Below are 26,885 nucleotides of genomic sequence, written 5' to 3'. Positions count from 1 at the left end.
TCTCTTCAAACCATGTTCATTTGTATCCCAAAAGCGTTCGTAATGTCCAAGAGAATCTGGCACAGAATGCAACACATAACTTGCTCACAAATAAATAAAATGTTAAATCATACGCATTGACAACATAAGTTTATTGAGTTGATCTTTAATATTATGACAGTGAGTACATAATTTAGTAGAATAAACTGGAACATTAAAATTTTTTATAGGCAAACATTAAGAAAATATTGGAGTAAGGTATAAGAAACTTTTATGCATTTGGGTTACAATATCAAGCCTCCCTGTCTCATTAACAAAGATGGTCATGTATAAAAAAATATTACAGATTCAAATTCCATCTACAAGGCTGTTAATGACTTACAGACACATAAACTAAGGCTGAGTGTGAATAAAACTCAAGCACACACACACACACACACACACACACACACACACACACACACAGGTCAGGCTTTGTCACACCTTTTTGGGGATTCAGTAAAATCAGATTTAGATACAAAAGAAATAGAAACAGGCTTTGATGTCAGAGGTAATTTCACAGCACCCGTGGACAAAATGGCTACGATGCAGATTCACACACAAACACAAGGAGAAAAAAAATAGAAAGAGTAGAACCAAGCTTCTCTTTCTCCTCAGACACTTGTGGCACTGCCGTGGACCACATCTGTGTCTGAGGCTCCAAATGGATTGATTGTGTTGGTCTCCATGGCCTGGTAAACCAAGAAAAGGAAGGCAGCCACAATGGCAAGCAGGAAGAGCTTCATGCAGAAAGACATGTTGCGGCTCCCTGCTTTGGTCTGCCTTGCTGGGGGGGCAGCTGACAGAGGCCAGGAGGAAGAGTTGGTGATGGAGGGGGTGGAGGTAAAGGTGCTAAAGCTGGTAGGGGAGTTAGACTGGGGCAGGCTGGCAATTCTATTGACAACGTGGCTCTCTGTGGAAGATGAGGAGATGCTGGTCTTGATGTTTTTTGGGGTGAAGAGGCAGTTTTCATTGTTCCACAGATCACTGGACTTCAGTGGGCGACCGGCTGCTCCTCGGATGGGTCGCCGACAGGTGGCACTGTAAAACACAGTGATTAGAGAGTCTTTATTTCCTGAAGGTTATGTGAGCCAGTCAAGTCAGTGTTATTTCACTATTAGTTGGTCTGGATCACAGAAAAACAGATCCATCATCTTGAGTTATAATCTGTTTATTGTTCACACTGAATATCCACAAATAACCAAGACCTGTAACCATGAAGTCAGATGAAATGATATCCAACTTGATAGGGTTGGGCAGGGCAGGGGGAGAGAGAAAAAAAATTATAAAAAAATAAAAATCTCTTCATTCATATTGATCTTCCTTTTTGAAGCAAGTGGTGCTACCCTAGAAGCACTGACCTTACCCTCTGTATTTTGTTTGACTTGACTGAGTAATGTCAGTATTGATTGTAAGTAAACAGGTCATATTAACAAAAAGTGCATTAATGTTACTACTTTATGATTAATTCTTGGTGTTGATTAACACTTATAATGCACCAGGTTAGAGTGTTGTGCCATTTACAGAATTCTGACAATCTGTGGTATCCAACTAAAATTGATAATGATAAAATATCAAATCACAATATTGAACAATATTGAATTGAATCAGAAATCTACTTGAAACCTTGTGAATCAGATACGAATTAGGAAAACAGTGATAATGACAGATGTAATAATTGAGGAAAACACTTTTATATGAAGTTCTGTTGACTCTTGCTTATAAAAAAAAATATTCAAAATGACTTGCCATCTTGTCCTGAATAAATACACAGTTGCTTTAACCAGTAATGTTCAAAATACACAGGAATAACTGGAGATTCCAAGAATGAATAATTCCTTTAGAAAGGTGACAGGGCTTTATATACTTTTTGTAATAAAAACACAAAAACTAAATTGGATGTGATGTGTCAGCGATTCATTTGTCAGGTTAGGATCCTTGATGTGAAAAAGTACAAATCAACAACAAAACAAATATCTTATTTCACTACACTGTCAGCAGGTGGTATTTTGTCTTAACAGGAATAATCTGAGTTTAGCTTTAATTAATGCATACAGAAAACGTACATCATGGAATCCTGTGGTTAGTCACACACAGCTTCACCAGAGTTCACATGATGCCCACAGTGACTTACGTGATTCCTGTTGGACTGCTCATGTCATTGGGAAACAGCTCTTTCAGAATGTCACTCTTTTCCACTTTGGGGTTTTGGTCGCTAGCTGTGATCTTCTCCACCTACAAACAAGAGCAATAATGGGGAGCATTGAGTCCAGAGCTGATTGGTGAGTGAAGCTCACCAGTGGCATTATCAAACCTCTTGCTGTATGCGACTTTTAAAGGATTCTTATGCAAAGGGAAATGATCCTCATCTCCTCACTCCAGTCACCTGTAAGCACAAGCCTGCCCCAAGTGACCACTTCAAACCACCATTATCACTATTAAATCCATTTGTGAGCATGAAAAGGGCCAAGTTCCGTCTAACCTTCTCACTAACAAATCCTACGGCTTGGTGGGTGTGTAGCTATGCATCTTCACAAGGTTGCATGTGGACAGAAAGCTGGAGGTTTTCTGTCGACTTAGTTTGTGCAACATAATGCCATTAGTGGCACTCTCCTCCTGCTCACTGACAATGTATCTAGTCTTTAACGCAGAGGTGTCCAAAACTGGTCCTGGAGGGCCACTGTCCTGCATGTTTTAGATGTTTCCTGCTCCAACACACCTTTCAAATGAGTGACTCCTGATTAGATTTCAGCAGCGCTTGATGATGAGCTGATCATTTCAATCGGGTGTTTTGGAGTAGGGTGACATCTAAAACATGCAGGACAGTGGCCCTCCAGGACCGTATATGGACACCTCTGCTTTAAGGAGTTTAACCAGTTCAGATGTCAACTCAACTGTCCCTACGAAAATGCTCAACATCTGCACTCTGATAAACACACAACTAACCAATTCTTCAGTACAACTATAAACTAGCTAGAAATATTTCACTACCCTAACAATGGCAGTGCAGCATTCAGACAAGTGTTACTGAGAAACACAAGTGTGGGATTGAAAATAGGAAAAGAAATTAATGCAGCTACAGATATATGACAAGAGCTGTACCCCTACAGTTGTGACCTTGTAGGCTCTATATCTAATGTGACCTGACGCAGTCCAGTAGGACTCCTATGTCACACGAGCCTAAAGTTGTGTGGCTTGAATCTGGGGAGGCTAACCAGAGGGGATGATGGCTTGGCAGTGGATTGTGGACTCTAGTTGAGGTTCCTGACACGTTAACAAATACACAAGACTAACAGAATAAATGACATTTCAGGAAATGACCCGACACCCCGACTCCATAAACAGTTCATCTTACATGATGGAGTAGCTGTTGTTTTCGTTTAAAGATGTCAACATCTGTTGTGACTTACAGCTCAGTTTTAACAGAGATGCAGACCTGACAACATGCCACTCTTCTAAACTATGTGTGGAATACTCATGTAATAATGGAAAATAATTTTATGAAGAGTTTGGTCTAGACCTGCTCTATATGTAAAGTGCCTGTTGTAATTTTGTTATGATTTAGCGCTATACAAATAAATCTGATTTGACTGATGACCAGAGAGTACCAATTTCTTGTGTAATAATGTAGTAGTACCTGCTGACTAGTCAGTATTAGACTCACTAATACTATTATTTTCATTATTATTGGATAAAAACGTCCCTACTTTCCTACAATACAGTCCTACAGTTTACCTTCAGTGTTATTAGTTTAACAATATGAAAAGATGATGAAATACATAGATTTAAATATTTATGGCAAGGTAAAAATGGCAGTACATCACAATATATAGTTGTGTATTGCACATTGTATGTGATGTATTGCTTCTGATTGCGAGTGACTCTGCCAAAATGTATAGCTTCTACTTATTGTGATGCCCATTCAGAAAGTGAGGAATAGTGCGAACAGAGCAGAAAAGAAACCTATATACCATCTCTTTATTATTGATATTATATTTATATTTATTATTATTGATTATCATGTCATTCCGCTCCAAATATGTGCTGAAACCAATCATGGTTAATTTAGTTCCTGGTTTAAAAATGCATCATTAACTGCAAGCTCTGAAACTGCACTGCAGCATGTAGACTGAACACATTAAGAGCGCTAAAGCTGCTGGTAATGATGCACTACATGCTGGATAGCATGAGTGGCAAACAGCACAAACAAGTGAACAGAGGTATAGTGAGTATCGAGGCATGTGATTGCACTTTCAACTTTTGATGAGGAATAACTCAACCACTTGACATAGCTGGGAGGTGTGAGCATGGTGATCGTATTAGATGAATCCAGTACTTCCCTGTAGATCTGTAGGCTATAAAAAGGAAGGTAGGTAGCCTTTTCAGGTTGAAATACAGAAGCTGGAGATGTTTCCACAGGGCCTTCTAATATTATGGTAGTAAAAAGAGGAATTAGTGAATATTTTAGAATTTTAGATAGAATATTATAGATTAGGAATAGTAAAGGGTGACCTCCCGTTGTCCAGATTTTACAATGACAATAAATATGCACACCAAATGTGAAAAGCAAAAACCGGATGGACTTAAAGAGCAGCTGTAAAAGCTGGAGGCACAAGAACAAAATAAAATTTTTCTGCCTAGCATGTGCATGGCAGCAGCTAATCCACATCATATGCTTTGAATCTTATATGCAGCAAGCAGCAATAATAAGAAAGTTGCGCGTTCGGTTCCCAGGCCTGGGGCCTTTCTGTGCAGAGTTTGCATGAGTGTGAGTGGTCATTGGTCTCTTTATGTCTATGTGTTCACCATGTGATGGACTGGGGACCTGTCCAGGGTGTACCCGCCCAATGTGAGCTGGTATTGGCTCCAGCACCCGCAACCAGAAATGGATAAGTGGTAGAAGATGAATGAATGTATGTATGTATGTATGTATGAATGATCAAACCCATTTAGAGGCCATTCCACTCTACTTAAACACCAGAAGCATAGTCAGTAAAGGTGATGGCTATGTGAACAGATTAAACCGTCTTGCTGAGAAGTTGTTTCTCACCGCGTGGTGCTGGCTGCTGCGGGTACGGGTGGTGATGGGCGTCTTTCCTCGGCTCCTCACTGGTTTCTCCACCAGTGGAACCACTTCTGGTTCTGCAGCAGGCTGCGGTTCTGTTGGTGTTGTTACTTCTATTAAACATACACACACACAAAAAAAAAATATATATGTACACATACAGATACATACACACACTCATAAGGTGCCCCCCATGGTCATATTAGGAATTAACATCCCAAGGAGATAAACCTGGGCCGCAATCTTACCGTCTTCCATGTCACTGTACAGTTCTGATTCAGACTTCCCATTCAGGCTGACTTGTATGTCAGTGACAACTACCTGTGGCAGTTGTGGCTCCACAGGGCCATCATCCAGCAGCTTCTGCAGTTTTCTCTCGTACAGTTTACGGGTGGATGCTGGAAGAGAAGCAAAAACGAAAAACTTTATTAAATCTGCACAAGAATATGTAAGGTGTGTTTTTTTTTTGGGGGGGGGGGGGGGGGGGGGGGGCTGCACAGGCCTGTGATGATTCTGAGGACCCCAGTGTAATTTGATAGAGATCTTCCCCTAAGTAACTAAGAGTTGTGACTCATTCTTAGGGCCAGAAGAGGCAGCAAAAAGGCTGCAGTCCAATCAGCCTAACACAAGAGTTGACAGCTGTGATGGTGTGTGGCTTTTCAGAACAGCCAGAGTTCTGCCATGTAAACCTATCATCATCATAAAACTTAAAATACACAACATTCACTCAAGACATAATTCTTTAGGAATTCAGCTCAGTTAGTCACTGATAAATAAACTAATAACTAACTAATTTAACAAATAGTTACCAGGGGTTTATTTAGGCACTTTATGCCTCTCAAAATTCTGAGGGGTGAGCAGAATGGCATAATTTGTATTGCAATACATTCAGTAGTGACCTGCCTTTCATTTAGCTGTTATTTGGAACTTGGAGTTGATCAAACATGGTGCGCTGTCCCTGTGTGCATGTGTGTGTCTGTGTGTAAAATGCAGGTGTCACCACAGTCTGGACCCTGCTGCTGTGTAATGAGCACTCACCTACTATTGGCCCTGCATCCACTCCTTGCTTGAGCAGCTCATCCCTCAGGCCCTCATCAGTCAGCATGGTTACATCCAGCTCATCTACATGAACTTTGTCTGTTTTCCTGGTGGCTTTCTGTGTTCACAATATGGCAATGATGAGCATCACAAACTCACAAACAAATATGAGTACTGAAATTGATTTGCAAGATCAAGCTTGACACAAGAATGATCATATTTCCCCAAGTATTGGTTGTCATCTTCTTCCCGAAGGAAAACCTGACTATGAGCCAGAACCAAAATGACACATGAAAGTTGCATGAAAGCAAGTCAAATTTTATTCTTACAGCGCCAAATGATAAATTTACATCAAATTACCCCAAGGCATAATCCATATAGAACAGCTTTAGAACTCTTTAACGAAGTAATTAAAGAGACTTTACAAATACCTCTATGAGATATGAGGTACGAGCAAGCGTTTGGCAGCAGCGGAGGGAAAATCTTCCTTTAAGAGACAGAAAACTCAGAAAGAACCAGACTCAATGGTCTGGCTTGACTGGTTGGACTAGGACAGGCAGGTGGAGGGGTATACATTTCCATTTTTCTTACATTTATTTTTTATTTTCTTTTTTGGTTGCAAATGTCATTTCATCTCTGAAAACATAAATACACCTAAAAAACAAAAACAATATTGAAAAAAGTTCTTCTGAAAAAGTCAAGTCCGTGTTAAAATCAGGCGGTATATAAAAGGCATAGAATGAATCTATTGAAGCCAATTCTGAGGAACCTTCATCAAGGGGGTTCCTCCACTGGTTCTTATACATGTGAAAATGTCCCAATTTCCTACTTGACATATGATATAATGGTTAAAAAAAAATCCAAAAAGTTATTTATTTTATAAAACAGATATTAGATATTACATTTTTTTATGAATATGGTTTGAAACGCATTCTTGAAGGATATAATAAAATGCATTTGCAGCACTATCATTGTTGTAGGAACAATGAAGTTCGGAATAAAGCCTCTTTGCCTTGAGGAATTCTTCTACTCATCATTTCTTCCATCTAAAGTGATTTGGTTAAAACAACTTACACCTGGGGTACTCTACAATTTTTTTTAACCTGGCAACAAACCAGAGGAAAATGTGAGGAATGCAAAGGCAATGTGCCTAGTTTCAGTGGTGACATGCTGCCATGATTCACAACATGTATTAAATGTTAGACACACAGAGTCTGAGTTTTGCTCTCAGTGGGCCCTGACTGGGGTTTGGTCTGGATGAGAGCCAGAGCCGGAATTTCATAATCACAGCAGCTTGGACTGGCGTGACACGCAGGAGAAAAGGAGGGAAGGCTCTCCTGACACCACACCCTGGCTTTGAAGGCATTACTATACGGTGAGCTCACAGCTTTGCTCAGCTTGTAACTCTGTAGCGTTAACGCATTACAACTCCCCATTGAAGCTTGGATGGAGTAGTTTGAAACATGCCAGGACCTGTGGATGCTAGAAGCAACTCGTTGCTTAGTGGATTAATAATGGAGGATGTGTGGTTGGACTGAAGTGACGCTAATATTAGCCATTTGTCATTCCTCTCTGCACAGACAGTGTGGCAGGCGGGAATATTTCATGCATCAAAGACACAAAGTATCCAGGGTTCAGTTTGGAAAGCTTCTCACTTCAGCCATTTCAAAAATGTCAGGAATGTCAGGTTTTTGCCCACTACCACCTGCATCTCATACCCATCATCACCAAGGAATGTGAACAAAGGGTTTCACAGGAAAGCGCGATGCATAAAACAATACTACAGCAGAGCAAATTAATTACATCCCAGCTGTGTCTTTCAAAATCAGCTTTCTTACTACACACAATGCCAATCTAAACAAGTCCTTTTCCTGAGCAAAGCATTTCTACAATGAAAGAAACAAAAATACAAAAGACCAGCAACATCTAGACAGACAAAAACACAGCCCTACAAATATCCTGCTTTAATATTGTGTAGATATCCGTTTTGCCACTAACACAACCACAATTCATCACAGTCTGGACTTCTGGACTGAAGGTGCGCTGGGGTACGTGGATGAAAACTTAATAAAGTTAGCAGAAAATCCTTTGAGTCCTGGAAGTTTTTAGGTGGAGTCTCAATGGGTCAGACTTTATTATCTAGCACATCCCATAGATGTCCACTAGGGATGCAACGGTACAGTTTTGATTTCTTAATATAAAACTACTCACTAGAAAAGGCAAAAAAAAAAAAAAAAAACAAACAAAAAAAAAAAAACAGATGTAGTCAAACCACAAAATGTATCATAAAAAGGGAACACATCTTACTTTCTCTTCATCAAAAATAGGCAATAGCAAAAAGAAAGTGCAGTATCTAATAAAAATAAATACAATTTTTACCCACTCATACAAACTACTTAACTGCTACAAATACAAACGACAAATGTGAACATGACCAAGAACAAACAACAAACCTTATTACAACCTGCAAAGCTGCAAATGCTTGCACATCGTGCTTTAGTTGTTGACTGTCATTTTTCCGTTGTGATTGTAGTTGACGCCAAGTCCAAAATAATCCCACACCACGGACTTGTAAGAGGATGTTGCCTCTCCAAATTTTCTTTCTTCTGAGTCCCATTCACTCACCATGTTTGCTCAAGGTTTACTCTCCACTCTCTTTTCCAGCATGTTGAGCATTGATTGGCTCCTGGGAAATTCTGGGACTTCTGATTTGCTCTGAAGGCAGCATGAACAGAACAGTGCTGCTCTCTCGACTGTCTGCTCCTAGTGTATCTAATCGCATAGCATACACTGTACCAAGTTTTGATTAAGTTTTGTGACAGGACATTTTGGTGGTAGACAGACGTCAGGATCGACAACCTAACTAGTCTTCAACTGCTCCCATACACACAGATCATGAAGTTCTGCGTGTCCCAACATCTAGACACTAGAACCACCATTAGAAATTTTCAGCCGTTTGATCTACAGTAGCCCTTCTGATGAATCAGTGAACCTTGGCTGCCCTTGACCCTTTGATTAAGTGATATTCCTTCCTTGGGCCACATTTTGTAGTTCCCAGGATGACTCCGTTGTCTACACGTCACAATTTGGTTCTCGTTAACATCTCTCACATTCTCACACTTGACCATTTCCCTGTTTAAACTAATCAACTTCAGGACTAAATATTCACCTACTTCCTGATATATACCACTCACTTATGGTAAACACATAAGTGATCTTGTATTATGGCTGATCATTTACATTTCTGAATTTTTCCTTTTCCTCCTTCTGCCACTGTCACTGCAGTATGCCCATGCTTGACACTACATTCCTGGTGTCTTCCCATCAAAGCTGTCAATATTAAGGCAGAAATGAGAATCAGGTGTGTTGGAGCAGGAATCATCTAAAACATACAGGAAAGTAGCTCTCCAGGACAGGTGTTGGAGACCCCTGGGATAAGCGGTAGAAGATGAATGAATGCACTCCAACATCACTAAAGTGCCTCAAAGCTGCACCGCCTTACAGTTACTGGATAAGGTTTATGTCTAAGTGTCAAGAAACAGTGCAAACTAGAAGTAAACTGGCCCAGTGCAAACAAACATCAAATAGACAGTCGGTAAAATAATTAAGCAGTCTTTTACAAAGAGCAAAAAAAAAAAAAAAAAAAAACCCACACAGCAAACAGGCCAACTGGAAACAACCAGTGAGCAGTTTGACTATAAAACAGTTCTTGTGCTGACTGAAGAAGCAATACACAGGCCGAATGTGACAGTCCACAGGCTGACTGTATACATTAAACAGAGACTGTAAACAAACAGCACGTAGAGTGACTGTAAAACAGTAAACAGGCCAACTATAAAGAATCATTGAGAAACATCAACATTTATTCATCTTCTTCACTGTCTACACCTCAGAGAACAAAGAGTTGTGACAAAAATCCTGGGGAGCTTCACATAACCCATTTAATTTCAGAGAAGTCATGCCCTGTGCTCCCCCTCCCCTCCTCCACCTATAAACTCATCAGGAAGCCTGGCTCCGTTATTGGCTGCAAACAGGACACTGTGGAAAGTATGGTGGAGATGAGGACCCTGAACCAACTGTTATCTATCATGGATAATCCTGATCACTATCTCCACCACACACTGGAGTGACCGTCATTCTCCTTGTCAACGAGGCTGTTACAGCTCTGATGTCGAAGGGAAAGATACACAAAATAATTTCTGCATCATGCCATCACAGTATACAGTAACTCATCTGTCCGACAGAGAAAAATCGTACATCTATCTATGAATGAACTGTGACAGCTGTCTCTTTCATGCACCACCTCCGTTTTGCACACCTCCTTGACTTTACTACACGTCAAACATAAATCAACACAGTGCATGATGTGTACAAAGAACGCAAAGCAGCAGGAAATATAATGTATCAAAATAAGATTAAAAGAACAAAATAAAATACATATGCAGTAAATTAACAAGAATAAATATACAACTTGAGTAAATGAAAAGTGTATGATTAGCTCTGCACAATGTTAATAAAAAAAAAAAAAAAGATTTTTGGTAGATATTGTAATATCAAAATCTGCATTTCACATTCACACCCCTCATGCCTGGATAAAACTTAAGCTTCAGTTATTGATGATATTGCTCTTGGTGACACTGACATTTTGCTTGCATTAACTTATTGTGATTGTGTTGTTAATTGTAACTGTCGCCTGCCTGTGGGATGTTTTGTTGCTGCTTCTTGGCCAAGACTCCCTTGAAAAAGATCAAGTCAACGACCTTCACGAATGGCCAAGTACAAAATAAATAAATAAATTTCAATCTGAGAAATCACTCTATGGACCACAAGAAAATGAAATGTGAAAGTTTTAGAACATGCACAGGAAGTCATGCATAACTCTAAACAGCCCTGCGTGGGATAAAAAACTACATCTACATGTCTATACGGATACATTTGCTATGGAATGCCAATTCCATAGCATGAATTACATATCATATGTAATCTCATTGGTGTAAACATGATTCAATTCTTTAGGGATTGTTTGTCAAGCTAATTCAGGATAATGAAGTTAGTGAAGTTATTACACAAAACAGAAAGACAAAGGGAAAAAAAAAAATCATAGCTGCCATGTAATTCTTTCCTCTATGGTGCAACTGTATTTCAATGTAGTGAAAAAAGCCTGAGCGGGATGTGAGAGAGCTTAGAGCAACCATATATACTTGGAAAGTCAGCTACTGTTTGCACTGTGATAAGTCAGCAGACTTAAAAATACTACTTGAGAGGGAATCCCCTGACCTTTTGCGTTAAGTACTAAATTTAAAACTACTGAAGAATTCTGGTAAACTGCAGCTTGCAACCAACACAGCAAAGGCCGGTAAAAGAATGCCATTCAGTCAAAAACAAAAAGCGGCCTATCGCCTTCCTTATCTGGGCGTGATTTTATTTAATGTATCAACAGCTGAAGCGGTGTTTCTGTTTATCCACTCAACTCTCTGCCATCAAGTGTGATTACATTATCATGTCAAAGAGAAGTGTGAGAGAAACCCGCCCATCTCCACCTTAGGTAGTTTAAACCAGTTTTTCCCGGTTGGGAATCGAAACGTTGTATTATTGACTGATGCGTGTTGGAGCAGAACACTTCAGTCCAGCATCTTTTTGGGGGAGATGGGGCTTGGCAAAAAATTAAATAAACACGAATAAAACTGATTGACTACATGATAGTAAAGAGCTGTCTTCTAGTTCCTTCAGTCACTAGTTGAGGTTTGTTGCGTGACGGTCAAAGATTTTTAGTAAAGCATGGAATCAGCTCACATCTGTTAATCATTTCCTTTGGACACCGACGCTACGTCACTGACAAATACTGAATATTGAGTTCGAAAATGAGTGGTTGCGGCCAAAAACACGTGTATATATGTGCGAATCCAAACACTGTAAAACGCAGAGAATAGTTCCGTTGTTTTTACCGCGGCTTGGAGAAACTTGGCGCTGCCTCCTGCTCATATTAACTAAAACATTATATCAAAACAATCAAAACTCACTCTGCCGGATGAGCGACTTCTGTTGAAGACCACGGGCGGCGGCAGCTCTTCGTCGCTGGAGAAGGCGTCCAGAGTGGTGGCTGTGACATGCTTCTTGTTCTGGACGGTCAGATTCTTCAGATAAAGCTGCACATACACGTCCTTGGTCTGGTTGCCGCTGGGAAGCTCCACGTTGTGCGCAAGCAGCTCGCTCTTCAGTTTATCTTTAGTGAGCACGGATGGGTCGTCCAGGTACTCCGGCATGTCGGCGTGCAGGTGGAGCGACCGAGTTGCCGTCGCCGGGTAAGGGAGCTAGCTAATAGCAACAGGGAAAGTGAACAAAACGAAGGGGGTGAGCGGGACGGTCAACCAGCGCCTCTTGCTGGATGGGATTTGTAAAGTTAATTATTAGGCAAGACACTTCTAACCTTTTTTTTTCAGTACGAAAAAGCAAAATAATGTGAGTTGCTATCGCTGCTGCCACCCCCTTCTTTACGCTGACGGGTGGAGAAATGAAAGCGGTGCTATAAGGGGACTGATTTGGGAAAAACCTGCAGCAGGCGCGAGCGGAAGTGACTGCCGGTGGAGACCGGCTCCTATTGGCCAGGGATTGTTAGACAGTAAACTCATTGGCGGACCAGACGTGCAGCTATGAAAAACGTCACGCGTTTATGGCACCCAGAAAATGAAGGTCCCACAGTTAGTAGGCATTTTTGCTTTAAATAGAACTCAATGTGTATGGTTTTCATATCTACAGATATAGAGAGCTTAGGAACTTCCTCTTTCCCGCAAAAACAAACAGATTTTTCATAACCATTGTCTGTCTACGCAAGTACATCTTATAATCAAAAGAATATAACAATTTTCTGGGCCAGTGGCCCAGTTTTGTAGTATGTCTCTAGTGAGTAGAGTTGGAACTGTATCTTTTTCCCCCTCATCTCTGCAGGAGCAGGATCTATCAATTGTTAAAACCATCCATTCACATGTTTGCCTAGAAATACATAAGTAAATGCAGAAATATAGAAATCAATTAATGCACAATGCTTTGGTAAATATAGTACTACAGAAATTTAAAGAGGTAAAAATAATGTAATGTTTTTTCCCTCCATTTCTACAATGTTTTTATTTACTGTTTATTTATACATATGACAGCTTTTTGCTCATGGTTCTTTAGGGAACAGGTACTAAGGATGACACTAAGCAGCCATGGTGCAAGTTTGCCGACTTGCAGGGTTAGGGTTAAGGAATAAAGGCAGAGATGAGATGTGGGTTCACACACAGTTGCACAAAGGATGAAAGAGTCCATCCACTTGTTACGCTTGATCAGAAAGAGCAAGTGATGCTTTTCAATAATGAATGAAGCCCACAGGAAACACAAAATAAAACTGAAAGCCAAACCCAGTATGTTTGTTTATCATTACTTTCAAATAAAACAGTAATGCATTTGTTTATTTCATCACTGGACACAAATAAAGGCAGAATCCAAAATGGAAAAAAAAAAAAGATGTCATTCTTCCCTATCCACTTTGTGACAAAACAATATTTTCCTCTATTTAGACATAGAACTTTATGCACAACCAGTACAACAGTAGTGAATAACAATTTCTGAATAAATGAAAGTATCTTAAACTTGAACAAACTCTGCTGCTCCCTCCAGTATTCTTGTAACTTTGAACCAAAAACAAAAGCCTTTGTCTAGCCCATTAATGAAATATTTTAATTTCGAAATGAAAACCGATTTTAGCATTGTATGGTTTCAGGATTCAAGGTGAGGGGAGACTGAAATAAGTTTCAGACAGACAGGACTGGGCTGATCAGAGAGAAGGCAGGCAGCGATGAGCACAAAACATTCACAGCTCTACTGCTTTACTCTCCAGCCAATACGGTCCAATGGATTCTATAAAATGTAAGCATGAATGTCTGTCTGTGTGTGTACAGGTATGTGTGCGAGGGATGGTTCGTCTACAACTGACAAAGCAGTCATAATATCAGTCATATCAGTTGCTGATGGATGGAGATGCTCTGCGCGCTGATCCTTGCTGGGGCCTCATAGAACACCTCTCTGCTCATCTCCTTCCAACTCTTTTCTTTTCTCATCTTGCTTGTAGGCAGGATTTCTTTCTCCTCAGGCTTTGATCTCAGGGGCTGGGGTGTACAACTGCTCAGAGTTTTCTGCCCCCAGGTCCTCTGAGGAGCAGCACAAGCAGAAGATTTAAAAAGAAGTCACATTGATACTTGGATATGTACTTGGACAACATAGCTGGTAGCTAAAACTACAGAACTGATATGCATAAAAAAAAAAAAAAAAACCTCCGGTGCTGCCATGCAAAATTGTTCTTAATATTAAATCCACATTTGGGTATTGTAGGTGGCGCTCAGGCCTGAGGGTAAATATGAAGCCACATTTAATTGCCGTTAGGGTAATTTGATTAAGTAATCAACTCCTTTGCTAGTATACTCTTCCTTCCTTGGATACTTCATATACTCCATGATGAATGTAGACACATCAATAGCAATGTGTTCTCCATCCAGTAGACACCATTGTGAAGAATCACCCATGAAAACTGTTGCACAATTAGCTCCGTTGTTCTGTAGACGACAACTGGATAATGAGATAGTGCTGTTGGCAAGGTTATCTCTCAGAAAGCCTGCCTTACAAACTGCATTTACTGCTGATAGTTTGCATTTTTTCCATAGAAAATCAGCATCTATCAAATATATTTAATGTCTTAAAACATTTTTCCCATATTTGCACTTGACAAAATACTTTGCTTCCTCATAGTGTGGCTGTAAAGGAAGGGAAGAGTAAATTAGCATCCTACACACAGAAATAAGGGCACAAATCTCAACATAAGACAGCTTTTCTATTAAATGAGAACTCTGAATAAAATTGGGAAACAATGACAGATTTACTGGGGAGTAATAAAGAGGTCCAGACTGTCTCCTCTCTCCAGTGTAGGTGTTTGCCACATGCATAGTTAACTTTACTTAATCAGATGTTTACAGTTTTTTTTCCCCCTCAAGACACACCTCCACTCAAGTTATCTGGTGCCTTGTGCAGAACCTGAAACAAGCACTGAAGTACAAGTTGATGTATTACCAGGCAGGACACATTTCCACAAGCCATAGGTTTTCCCCACCGCTGTCTGCCAAAGTCGAAGGGTGCCATCTTCAGAGCCACTGGCATACAGCTCACCATCTGGACTGAAGCGTACACAATGCACTGGCCCAAAGTGACCTTTATAGGACTCTGCAGACAGGAGAAGCACAACCATATAATACTTTTAGTATTAATTTAGTAGATGGGAACATTCAAGTATCAAATAAATTGTATAATTTTGTGCACTTTAAATTTTCCCTTGATTAAAACAAACAAAAGATCAGTTGCTTTGGCCCGTAAAGTAGCTTGCACATTAGGAACGGTACTATTCACTGGTTTTACTATTGACCGCAATTTAAAACATGACAATTACTCAACACTAGAGACTGAGTGGTACCAACCCCCCAAAAAAGCCAAGTGATTATGTTCACAGAAAAAAAGGGGCATTACTGGTAAATTAATGTTGAGCAACCTGCAATGCAGTTGGAAAAGAAAATTCTTGGCAAAATGTCCCAGAAAATGTTACATTTTGTGTTTATTAGTTTGTGTGTACCTTGGCTAAATTGCAAATGAAGCCCCCCCCCCCCCCCCCAAAAAAAAAAAAAAAAAAAAAAAAAAAGTGAAATAATTTGAGTATTTTGGTTAGAAAAACAATGACCAAGGGGTTGTTCAGGATGATGGCATTAACAGCCCACTGAAAGAAAGTTGCAGTTGAATGATAATCTACGCAATCAACATCCAGTGATTCACTCACAAGTAACTTAAGTAACTACTGTCCAACACTGTGTAGTTTCTAACTGGTGTGTGTGTTAAGTGCATTGTTAAAACTTAGAATACATTCGGCATGAATGTCAGTTGATAATTGTACCACCAAAATCCATAATTGTGATAATTTTGAAACCAGGATTATATCTTTCACTATAATTGTACCATCAAAACCAAGTATCTTCCCATCCCTTTTGCAAAAAAAAAAAAGAAAAAAGAAAAAAAAAAAGAGCAAAATCTCTATCAGAATGTCCTGCAGTGTTTCACAGTGGAAGAAACTTACCTTCACTAAACTATAGAACTATTGCTAAAATCTGATACAATCATCGAGATAGAAAGCTCCACATTCCTCACCCAGCTCTTCCTTATTGCTATAGTCAAATTTGTAGAGCTTGAAATCCTCTCCACCAGCAACAAAGAAATCTTTCTCTGGGTGGAGTGAGGCAGAGTTAATGGGAGCCGGAGCCTCTACGGTCTTGATCAGGTCCAGGCTATGCAAATAAAAGAGTACAAGAATGATTTTTACATCTTCTGTTGAATGAGATCTGCCTTTTTTTTCTTTTTTTTTTTTTTTGCAAACAATGCTAATGGAGAAAAGGAAATAATTTGAATACTGCACAAAGTTGTGTTTATGTCAATGTGGAGAAGCTGTGTGTCCATGGCACAAATTTGTTTAATAGAATATATATCTGCAAAACAGCTGTCCATAAAAAAAAAAAAAAAAAAAAAAACATGCCTGTATAATTGTGACAAAGTTGCGTTTTAAATATGTTTACACAGCAGTACATTCAAATGTAACATTTCTGTCTTCATATGGCTTTCAAGACAATGGAGTAGACAGGGTCACATTTGAGTTACACCCTTAAGAACATGTTTCTAGTACACATACACTTACCTCAGAGCATTGTAGAAGGCAATTGTCTTTCCATATGTGATCACAAGAATCTCTCCATCAGCCACATACTCCATACTGCTCACAGATGTGTCGAATGTCAGTGTTTTCACCTCTTCCATGGAGGTCCTGTCCCAAAGCCTGGACACATGGAGACACACAGACACACTATGTAAAGACCAAATGACCTAGAGAGTCTGCTGAAATTACCTGCTGAACAAACAAGTGTTTCTGGTAAGTCACAACACTAAGACACGCACATGATTAGAGTGAAGGCTTGTGAAAGTCAGAGCTAAACACCAATCCACCAACAACGAAAAACCCCAAGAGGCCACTTTACTGACCGTATGGTTTTGTCCTCGGCAGCGGAGAGGATCTGCTTGTCGTCATTACACCACAGAGCTTTCTTTATGGCTGAGGTGTGACCTGCTATTTCCTGTGGTACTGGGATCCATGAGAATTCAATGGTCAATATCACAGGGATTGACTGAACGAGATGTATGTCTTTTCTGCTTTTTCATAACTCACAGTGTCACAGATTCTTTCATTTGACAGTTAAACATCCAGGTGCAGGTGTCACACATGATAAGCTTTGGCCAGAAATTAAAATTTAAAACGAACTAAAACAAAAAACAAGCTATGTTTACATGGACACAAGTAATCTGATTCAAAAACTGACCAAAATAAAAATGCGTAATGTAAACACGCCAATCTGATAATTCTGACCCGATCAAACTTGTTCGGATAAAAATTTCCTTCCAATCAAGATGAGTGGGTTACGCAAATTGTTGAGCGGTTTGGCATACATGTAAACACTTAATCTGAAGTTTGGGTAGAAATTATCTTAACTGTGCATGTATGTTACATCGTTGTCTTTCTCAGCAATACGCATTTCCACTTTTACTACAGCTTGCAGAAGATATGGCAAGAGTTCAAAAGAACTGCTGGTCTGTATTGGACACAAATATGTGACTGGAATTATTAAAATAACTTAAAAATTGTTCAAGTAGAAGAAAAAGTACAGCTGGAGAACATGGAACAGATCCATTAAAAAAAAAAAAAAAAAAAGTCTATTTCAAAATGAGACATGATGGTTACATGGGAAGTAGCTTTGTCTTCTGCTACTGCTTCCTAAATGTCAGAATATTATACAAACGTGCGATGCATGTCAACACATCATGAATGGATCAATTTTTTTTAGGGTCCATGTAAACAGTAAAGCTCTAATCAGAATTTTAATCAGATTTAAAAAATTTTGCGCATGTCAACATAGCTACAGTGTACCTACAATCGCGTTATGACCAAGACCTGGGCTGTTCCCAGCCACATTGGTAACTCTTATAGCTGATGACTCTATATTCAGGCTTTATGGATCCAGTAAACCATATGAAGACACATCAGTCAGCTTACTAGGATGTAGCCGCTTTTTTTTTTTAGGCAAGAACGAGCATCCACCTATGGATGTTTCCATAGTCACTGACACTTTCAACTTAAATTTGATCTGTCACCAGCAGAAGGCAGTGCTGTGTTAACTGCAGCAAAATGTGAAGACAATGTCAGAAAAATGGAAAAAAGGGAAGCTTGTTGAATCCCTTAAAATACATGTACATTTAGCTACACACATTTAATAAGTGAATTTTCTTTTTGATCCATTCACTTACCTGCTTCAGGGTTGTTGAGATCATAGATCCGCAGCAACTTATCATTTCCTCCAGTCAGCAGACAGTTGCTGTCCTGAACAGAAGCAGTATATTCAGAGACAATATAAGTTCTACTGATATATCAATAAAATTATTACATATGCAGAACAAAGGCATGTGTGCATGTGGTGATGGGGATGTAGAGCATTTATAACTGCTGTGTGTGTGTGTGGTTGTTTGAGGGGGGTGGGCTATGGCATGCATGGTTGAATATGAAGAGGAGAACATAGCAATGTCCAATCATCAAGACAACACAAGCAACAATTTCAGCTAAAATCTAATCAGAGCATTTACATATGGAGAACCTAAACCATCATTATTTGGTTTCTAGTATCATTAAATTATCAAGTTGACAAGCGTGAGTTAGTGACTGAAACTAGTGTGACAACAAAATGGTTTGTTATGTATCATATATGTGGGACAAAAAATATACAGGATGTGTATAGCAAGATGTGTGAGGCCATCAGACCTCGAAGAATGAATGTGGTCTTTTGACAAGTCAACCACACTGAGAAACTGCACCCACCTGAGTAAAGGTGACAGTCTTCACAATGTGTTTGTGTGCCAGTGTGAGGACCTCGTCTCCACTTACTGCATCCCACACTTTTCTGAAAAGTGCAAAGGTCAAGATTTAATTCCCACTGATTCACACACACATATCTAATTTAAAGAATATCTTTTTAAAGAATACTCCTGTATAAATGATATATTCAAACTTCAGCTGGAGTTTGGCTATTAACAGCCAAACAGCAGTGAACCTTTTCTGCCACATAAATCACATGTAAGCCCCAATTTCTGATAACTTTTACGCATGGATGTGTGCCAGTTTCTACATTTGTTTGCAACTACATCCATTTATTTACTATGATAGCCTGATTTCAGTTGAGTCACCATGGCCCCATCTGCTCATCAACAGATGAGTAGTGCTGAGTGAGAAGTGGGCGCAGTGCTGTTGATGCACATTAACCCATAGAGATGTCACAACTAGGGGTATAGTGTGTCATAAATTTGTACCAAATGGTTTGGTACATATACACACACGTACTGAACGTGTCAAAAATGTCACCATGGAAAAGCAAAGTGGAACTGCTCGTGACTCCTTGTTTCCTCCGGGTAATGGAAAGCTCGCAAAGCCCCGTTGTTGTTGTCGAGCCATCCAAGCAACCTAGTGTAGCATGTAGCACAGAGCAGACCTCACTGAGCTTGAGCTACCCAAGCGAATAAGTTCATTAATCTAACTTTATTCGATCTTTAATTTCATAACAAGACCCAGGTATGTTTTTATTTAAAGAGAACCATCCTTTGTTCAGGGACTTGTGTTATGGTTAATGTTTTCACTGACAAATGAAAAACAAGATAACATATTTCTCAGGATTTTTTTTGTTGTTGTTATTGTTGTGTGGGATTTTTTGGCTTTTTTTTTTGTACCAAAATTGTACTGAGCTGTGATTTCAAAACCAAAGTGCACACTGAACTGTGACTTTAGAGTACCGTTACACCTCTAGTTACAACCCAATCAAAAGAGGGTGTTGTTCCTCAAACAGTTCCTGAACCATTGTTGCAGTGTGGCAGGGAGCATTATCCTGCTGAAAGAGGCTGGGAACATCCCACAGACCTGCAGTGTTGTATATGACTCTGACTCAGTTATTTACACATCACAGTTTGGGTCTTGTCAAAGTCACTCCCATCCTCCTAACTTCAACATATAAACTTCAGGACAATAAGTTCACATGCTGTATAACATATCCCGCTCACTGGCAGATGCCATGGTAACCACTTAATCAATGTTATTCATTTCTCCTGTCAGTGGTCATAATGGCTTGGTGGTGTATATGTCAATCAACCTGTGTACTATCCTTTGATCTGTAAAAAAAGACTGGTCTGAGAAAGAATAAGTCTACTTGCAATGAGCCTTGTCCCCTTTTTGATCAATAATAATTTTTTTTATTAATATTTCAATTTTCTGCTGAAAAGCTGAAACAGAAATAAAAGAATAAACACTGATGTGGAAACCCCCTGGAGTTTGGAAAAACATCCTCCTGTTTTCATTTACCTTCACTGTGATCAATCACCATTACTTAACATGTGTGCTTTGCATATGTAAGGAAGAAGGACGGTGCATACATATATCGTGATAGGATCTGTTTATGAAGAGATTAAACTGAAGGCAAATTATTAATAAAATCATTGCACACAGCAGTCAGAATTATGACATAGCATCTCACAATAATCTGTCTTGAAAATTGCAGAAGGTTGGGAAAAATGATGAATAAGGGTTATTATCGGCTTGTTTCATGATAATGTGGGAAAGAGTCTGGCAGGTCTTGACACTTTACTCACGCTGTAAAGTCAGCAGCGGCTGTGGCTGCTTTTGTGGCGTCTGTGTTCAGAGTGGCTCCCCAGACAGCACCTTTGTGACCCAGAAACGTTCCAATCCAGTCCCCTGTGTCTCCCTGGCGCAACATGGGCTTGCCATCTGACAAAGTACACCAGAGAGAACACAAATGTTAGACCTGAGAACAGCACACCAGCAGACTAGAGGAAAATCTAATCTGTGGATACTGCTGTCAACGATGTCAGTTAGTCACACCACTCAACGCCTCCTTTCTGGTTTAACATTATAGCTACAGCTTTCAGAAATCCAAATTTTAAGAAGCAATCTGATCTCATCAATACAAATGAGTAGTTTGAGAATACAAGTGTTAATAAAAGTGGCCAAAGGGAGCCTGCAGTGTTGAGTGAGTCACCAGACACATGGTATTTAGGGTGCAATCATTCTTCGTTAAACAAGCAGCATGCAGTCAAGTGCTCAGCATGATCTGCGTCTTGTACCTTCCGTTGAATGCCCAACGTTAAGCGTTAGAATTATCAGCGACGTTTTAACACGTTTTTTGTAAAATGCTGCCCGTTCAACTCACCTTTGCAGGCGCTGATTAGGAAGTAGCCATAAGGAGTGATTCCACTGAAGGCCAGGTCAACCACAGGCCGGGTGTGACCAGAGCAGGTGAGCGGAGTCTGTCTCATCGCCATGGTCCTCCCGTTGGGCCGGAGAGGGATCGCTAACGGAGGAAGCAGCAGAAGGCTAGCGGCTAGCTAACAGTGAGCTAGCTGGACGAGGCTAGTGAGCTACGAGAAAGACGAGACAACAAGCTAACAGCTATTCTGTTGAGAAGTTCCCTTGACCACTGTTGAGCTGCTGGCCCGACTGTAAACGACTGAAGATGTACGTTTGCGAAATGAATGGCAGTTCTCCCTCCCAGCGACAGAATAGCTCTCGTGCTAATAGCTACAACATTGCAACTAACTAGCAACGTGCAACGCGGCGGAATCACCGCAGAGATGACATAGTCGGTCTACAGAGACACACAACCACTCATACTTCCACCATGATTTCTTTCACAATAAAGGCCTAGCCTCCTTCATCTCACTGCTGTTTCACTGGACAACCAGTGTACTCTATAAAGTGAGTAAAGAAGATATGAATACATACAAAAATGATATGAGGTGGGTATAATTCTATCATGAGATTTAGAAATTGCGATATAATGTGAAATTCAACTGAACTGAAATTGTTTATTTTTCACAGCGTATTGAATTGCATCATTTTATCGAATCCCGCGATTTCCGCGTGACTGTGTTCTAATTACTTTGGCTGAAGTCTAAATGAACTAACGGCTTAAACACTTTGCGTGTGTTTAAATCCGTTTAATATTTTTTTCTACTTTTGCTTTTATTTTGAAGGCTAAACTGTGACGCACAAGCGCGTGGAATGGTTGAAGGCATTTCCAGCATATTTCTGCCCCCTGCAGGAATAATACAAATAATACTTGATGCTGATAAATCCTCCTCGATTCAAACAAGAATAAAGTGTCCATACTTACTCCAATACTACTGTATTTGTCTTTTTGTTTCATATCTGAGTTTAACAATATTTCTCTTGAAATACATTTATCGGGATATGTACTAATGCTCTTAATAGTGATAATAATAGTAATAAATTGTATCAATGTAACCCGCTACTTGATACAAGATCAAAATATTATCGAGTGCAATACACTAAATAGTTAAATGTTATTTCAACTTGAAGGCACAACAGAAATTCATGTATGTGTCTAATAATAACATTAAGTACAAACCTCTAATGTATCTGCTTTTTCCGTATTTAGACTGTATGAGATTCATGAATTTTGCACGTGCTGAATAAAGTATGATGGGGACTAAATCAACCCTCTTTTGCAAACGACAGTTTATGTGTTACTTAATTTCTGGTTGGATAAATACGCGACTGTTGCGACTGTGACATATTCCAACCGACCTCAGTTTATCCCCAACCTATTGTGATAGGTATTTTTTAAAAGGAAATTAATGGTGTATGAAGAAACTATACATTATAACTATGACCTATTCAATCAATCATCAGACACAATGAATGGTTATACTTAAGTAGGAACTAGGAAAAGAGATCACAATTCTATTGTGTTAGCTTTTCTTCATTGGCTCACTGTAAAATTCAATAATAGAATTTTCAATACTCTCTCTAACGCAAGTTCTTAATGACCAAACACTAACGTATTTCAGAGAGCTCGTAGTTCCTTCTTTTCCCTGTAGGCCACTTTACTCTTGAGGTGGAGGTTTACTTGTGGTTCCCAGAGTCTCCAGGTGTGGATCAAGAGGCAGATCTCTCAACTCTGTCTCCTCTTCTATGGAACCAACTCCCAGTATCAGTCTAGGGCATATGCGACGAACTCAAGTCCCGCCACGTCATCTTATGTGGCCCGCGAGAGCTAAAAATGTCTTAAAATAAATATGTCAAAAGCGTGCACTGACCATGAACTACATTTCCCACAATGCATGCCGATTATGTTACCCGCGAAATGACGGCATCCCGCCACTAGATTGCAGTGTACCCAGATCAATGCGATTTTCAACAATGTGAATTGAGAAATTGAAATACAAATAATCCCAAAATGTCCAGGAAGAGGAAAATCTATGCAGATGGAAGGATGTTTCATGAAAGATGGGAAGGCGTTTGTGCTTCCTGTGGAAAAACCCTCATGTCTTTCGTGTTGATTTGATACCAAACATGGAGTTTATACTGTTGAGTTCCCTATGTGATGCAGGAGACGTCCAAATCGGTTTCACATATTTTATTCTGACATCTAACAGCAAAATAGACTATAGAAAAAGAGATCTTTTACAGAGTTCTGGACCAGACTATATCTCCCTGACCAGTTTACAACTCCAGCATCAGCTTGGTTATCATCTTATGTTATTGTTACACAAAGGAAATGAGGTATCTGGGTGGTGTCTTCCTCTGCTCTAACACTTCTGCCTCGTGATATCTGGCTCCAATCTCGCGATCAGCCCCTGTCGGCCGTTGATAGTCCCAGTTTTTGCGTAAAGAGAAACAGTCACAAACCACAAGCCCCACAACCCCAGTGTATCCCCTTCATTCGGTCAGTAATTAGAAAGCCACTGTTACACAATATACCGTATATGGATATTTTATAAAATATATTTTCACTCATGTCTGTACATTCTATCCTTTTTACATTGTGCAGCCCTTACTTTCTTTATTCATGTAAATGTAACTCTTTCCTTCATCACAAGCAGTTCATTAAGTTCAAGCAGTATAATCATAAAAGAATATAAAAGCATGTAAGAAGCATAAAATCTGACATTCCAACAATACCAAAGTTAGCCTTCCAGAAAAACAACAAATTGGTTTTAACACTTCCGCATTCCACTGACCGGAAGTCGTCCAGAAGGGATAAACAATAATAAACATGACAGCGGGCATGAATTCAACACAACTTTTCAGACATTGCCTATAAAATCAACAAACATAGTATAGTTAATCAATATTCTGTCTGATTCTTCTTCTTCTTCTTCTTCTTCTTATAATTATAATTATTATTATTATCATTATTATTATTATTATTATTATTTGGTCAGTTCTGTTGTAAAAGCTTGTATTTTATGCATGTCTGTCTAACATTAATATTATGTTTGTAATGGCGAAGTAGTGGTGAGAGAGTGTTACAGATCGATGAGGAAGAGAGGCTCCCCATAAACTCGAGGTTTAAGCTTATGTCATACGATCCAAAGATTGATTCTTACACATTTGTTTTTAATGTCAGTGTTTTATGTAAGGAATAATGTATCGTGAGTTATGATTACTGAAAAAATACCTCCCGACAGGTGATCAGTGGAATTATATTTCCAGTAATCCCGGCTCACGATACATTATCACACTTATTACACAGCTAATTATCAGATAAAAAATCTGAAAGAATATAACTATACGATTTTTATTGATTTTATAGACTATATAATTATAATTTATTAAATCTAAATCTGCTGCCTCGTTTTAAGCTAAACGTCGTCCCTTCGTTTCGTTTTATATCCCACAGCCACCGTTTCCTGAGATCCATATCATTAAGAAACTGGTTAAAAGCTGGTTCTGCTTGTTTTTTCTTCGAGTTGCTACAAAAAGGCACACTACAACTGCTGTGACTCTGAGAAGTTATGTTTAGTGATGGTAAACTCGAATGCTTTTACTGAATCGAGTTTAAATGTGTCATTCACCAAAGTGAATCGAGTTTTTGAGTCATTTGAGTCAGTGACCCAGTAGGTGCATACTGCGAGCTGACGTGAATCAGCTCGCAAGGAGGGAGGGGGTGTGTCAGTGAGTGATATGTTCATCTTTATGGCTCGAGTATATCGCGATCTGCAGCTATTTGTAGCTCACCTGGAGGGAGGGGTGAGTGAGCGACTTGTGCGTGCTGACGCTACGTACTGTGCGCTTAGTGAGTCTTGTTTTTTGAGTGGAGCTAGGTTGACGTCAGCTTTTTAGCGAGCGTTTTTCCTTCGTTCACAGTTCATAGCAGGAATGGAAATAGTGACGGTTTGCCAGGGGAAATGGGGAGTTCAGTTAAAAAACATAAACTGTTGCTTTCGCCACAATTAGCTTGATATGTTACTACGAGTGTTGTTAGAAAGCAGTTACACACTAATGATATACTGATTGGTGTCTTCAATTAGCTGTGCAACTAACTAGCTGTAGCAGGGATGGGTCAGTGAATGAATCGTGCTCCATGAGCCAGTAAAGAGATTCTCGACTATTAAACGATTAGTTCATGACTCTCACAACACCAGTTGAATTTGTTACCAGGGAATTCTGCCGTAATGTTTTCGAATAGTTTTTTTGCTTGTACCGTTATTCTGACCCTCTCAAACGTGACAAAAAAGTTATGAACAAAGTTGTCATAACTGGTGTTGGATGATTTCTTTATTCTATTTAATTTTTCTATATTTTTCTGTATTCACTTGGATAGTTTGATCATTGATTGATAATGTGGGTTTCTTAACCTGACAAATTAAAATGATTTATGTTATAATAACAGCAACTAGCATATATATATATATATATATAATATTTGTAATTTGAATAAGTAATAAATTAAGAGGTATTTAACATTAAGGAGTAGTTACATGTATACTGTTACAAGTAGACATGGCTATTTGAGGGCAAGCAGTGGCCCTCGATGAAAATGAGTTTGACTGACTCTCTCTACATTCAAGATCAGGCAAAACCCATTATTAAAAAGTTAGTTGAATTACTCTATAGTTGTGCTGCTGGGGGATGGACTGGTAACTTTGTTTCCTCCTGTAGTTTGTTTCTCTCTTTATTTCTTCACCATGCAGCTGCTGAATCATCCGTGTTCCTGCTTAATATCTGCAGCTGTAAGCCTGTATAGCCCACTGTTAGTTAGCCTGTCATTATAATCACTATTATTGCCACTTGTTCTGTGACTTTTATTTCGATTGATCTGATTTAATTTACATTTAGGTAACGTGTTATCAATCCTCTTTACGTCTACGTGTTTTTCTTGAAATTTATCGTGCTTTCTTTGCTCCTGCTCTCTCTATCTCTGTCTCTCCCTTCTCCCTGTCAGCCTCTGGACAGCCCCTTCCTACACCTCAGTTTTTACAATGCTGCACCTCAAGGAACTGCGTTGAACAATACAAATTCGGAAACACTGTGTTTTAGGGCTTATTATGACAGAAAATCGTGCGTAAAAGTGGGCAAATACAGCGCACTGTGAAACGTCTAATCTCCAGTGGGCGCGTTCAGCTCCGGGCTCATGAGTCTGAGCGAACGGGGCTGTTTTCCCCGTCTGGGAGCCCAAACGCTGCAAGTCTGAGGCAGGATGACAGAGAGCGGGCGGTGTGCTTTGCTTCATAGCTACAGGCAGAGATGGCGTCTTGATGCCGGTGAATAAGCAGAAAAGAGAGCAGAGGGAGG

General features: G+C 39.6%; 2 protein-coding genes across 4 annotated transcripts; both read right to left on the bottom strand.

Annotated features, from left to right (window-relative positions):
* Positions 1-123: 123 nt before the first annotated feature.
* tmpoa (thymopoietin a) lies at positions 124-12,645 on the bottom strand. Of its 3 annotated transcripts, XM_029495504.1 has the most exons (7): positions 12,142-12,644; positions 6,122-6,239; positions 5,332-5,481; positions 5,069-5,196; positions 2,153-2,253; positions 878-1,059; positions 124-817 (listed from the first exon to the last, which is right to left on the bottom strand). In XM_029495504.1, the coding sequence occupies exons 1-7, from the start codon at positions 12,382-12,384 to the stop codon at positions 633-635; spliced, it is 1,107 nt and encodes a 368-aa protein (XP_029351364.1). In that variant the 5' UTR covers positions 12,385-12,644; the 3' UTR covers positions 124-632. The 3 variants fall into 3 exon arrangements, with proteins under 3 accessions (XP_029351364.1, XP_029351365.1, XP_029351363.1); XM_029495505.1 differs by lacking the exon at positions 5,332-5,481 and having other exon boundaries at positions 12,142-12,645; XM_029495503.1 differs by having other exon boundaries at positions 124-1,059; positions 12,142-12,642.
* An 868-nt stretch (positions 12,646-13,513) lies between these two features.
* On the bottom strand, positions 13,514-21,917 carry strap (serine/threonine kinase receptor associated protein). Its single transcript, XM_029495068.1, has 9 exons — positions 21,496-21,917; positions 20,918-21,053; positions 19,104-19,185; positions 18,539-18,611; positions 17,222-17,321; positions 16,881-17,018; positions 16,340-16,476; positions 15,221-15,370; positions 13,514-14,307 (listed from the first exon to the last, which is right to left on the bottom strand). Exons 1-9 carry the CDS (start codon positions 21,605-21,607, stop codon positions 14,246-14,248), a joined length of 990 nt encoding a protein of 329 aa, XP_029350928.1. The 5' UTR covers positions 21,608-21,917; the 3' UTR covers positions 13,514-14,245.
* Between the last annotated feature and the right edge of the window lie 4,968 nt (positions 21,918-26,885).

Source organism: Echeneis naucrates, chromosome 23 (assembly GCF_900963305.1).
Source record: "Echeneis naucrates chromosome 23, fEcheNa1.1, whole genome shotgun sequence".
NCBI lineage: Eukaryota > Metazoa > Chordata > Actinopteri > Carangiformes > Echeneidae > Echeneis > Echeneis naucrates.
Note: the sequence above shows the minus strand (reverse complement) of the source record. Positions and strands in the feature narration are given on the sequence as shown.

What these genes read in the sequence shown, in the direction of transcription:
- tmpoa (XM_029495503.1), bottom strand. Translation starts at nt 12,384, where the DNA reads ATGCCGGAGTACCTGGACGACCCATCCGTGCTCACTAAAGATAAACTG. An exon ending in GGATGCAGGGCCAATAGTAG is followed by an intron (nt 5,482 to 6,121) that starts GTGAGTGCTCAT and finishes CTTCTCTTCCAG; the next exon opens with CATCCACCCGTAAACTGTAC. An exon ending in AGCAGTCCAACAGGAATCAC is followed by an intron (nt 1,060 to 2,152) that starts GTAAGTCACTGT and finishes TGTGTTTTACAG; the next exon opens with TGCCACCTGTCGGCGACCCA.
- strap (XM_029495068.1), bottom strand. Translation starts at nt 21,607, where the DNA reads ATGGCGATGAGACAGACTCCGCTCACCTGCTCTGGTCACACCCGGCCT. An exon ending in TCTCAACAACCCTGAAGCAG is followed by an intron (nt 17,322 to 18,538) that starts GTAAGTGAATGG and finishes CATGGATCCCAG; the next exon opens with TACCACAGGAAATAGCAGGT. An exon ending in GCCTTCTACAATGCTCTGAG is followed by an intron (nt 16,477 to 16,880) that starts GTAAGTGTATGT and finishes TTATTTGCATAG; the next exon opens with CCTGGACCTGATCAAGACCG.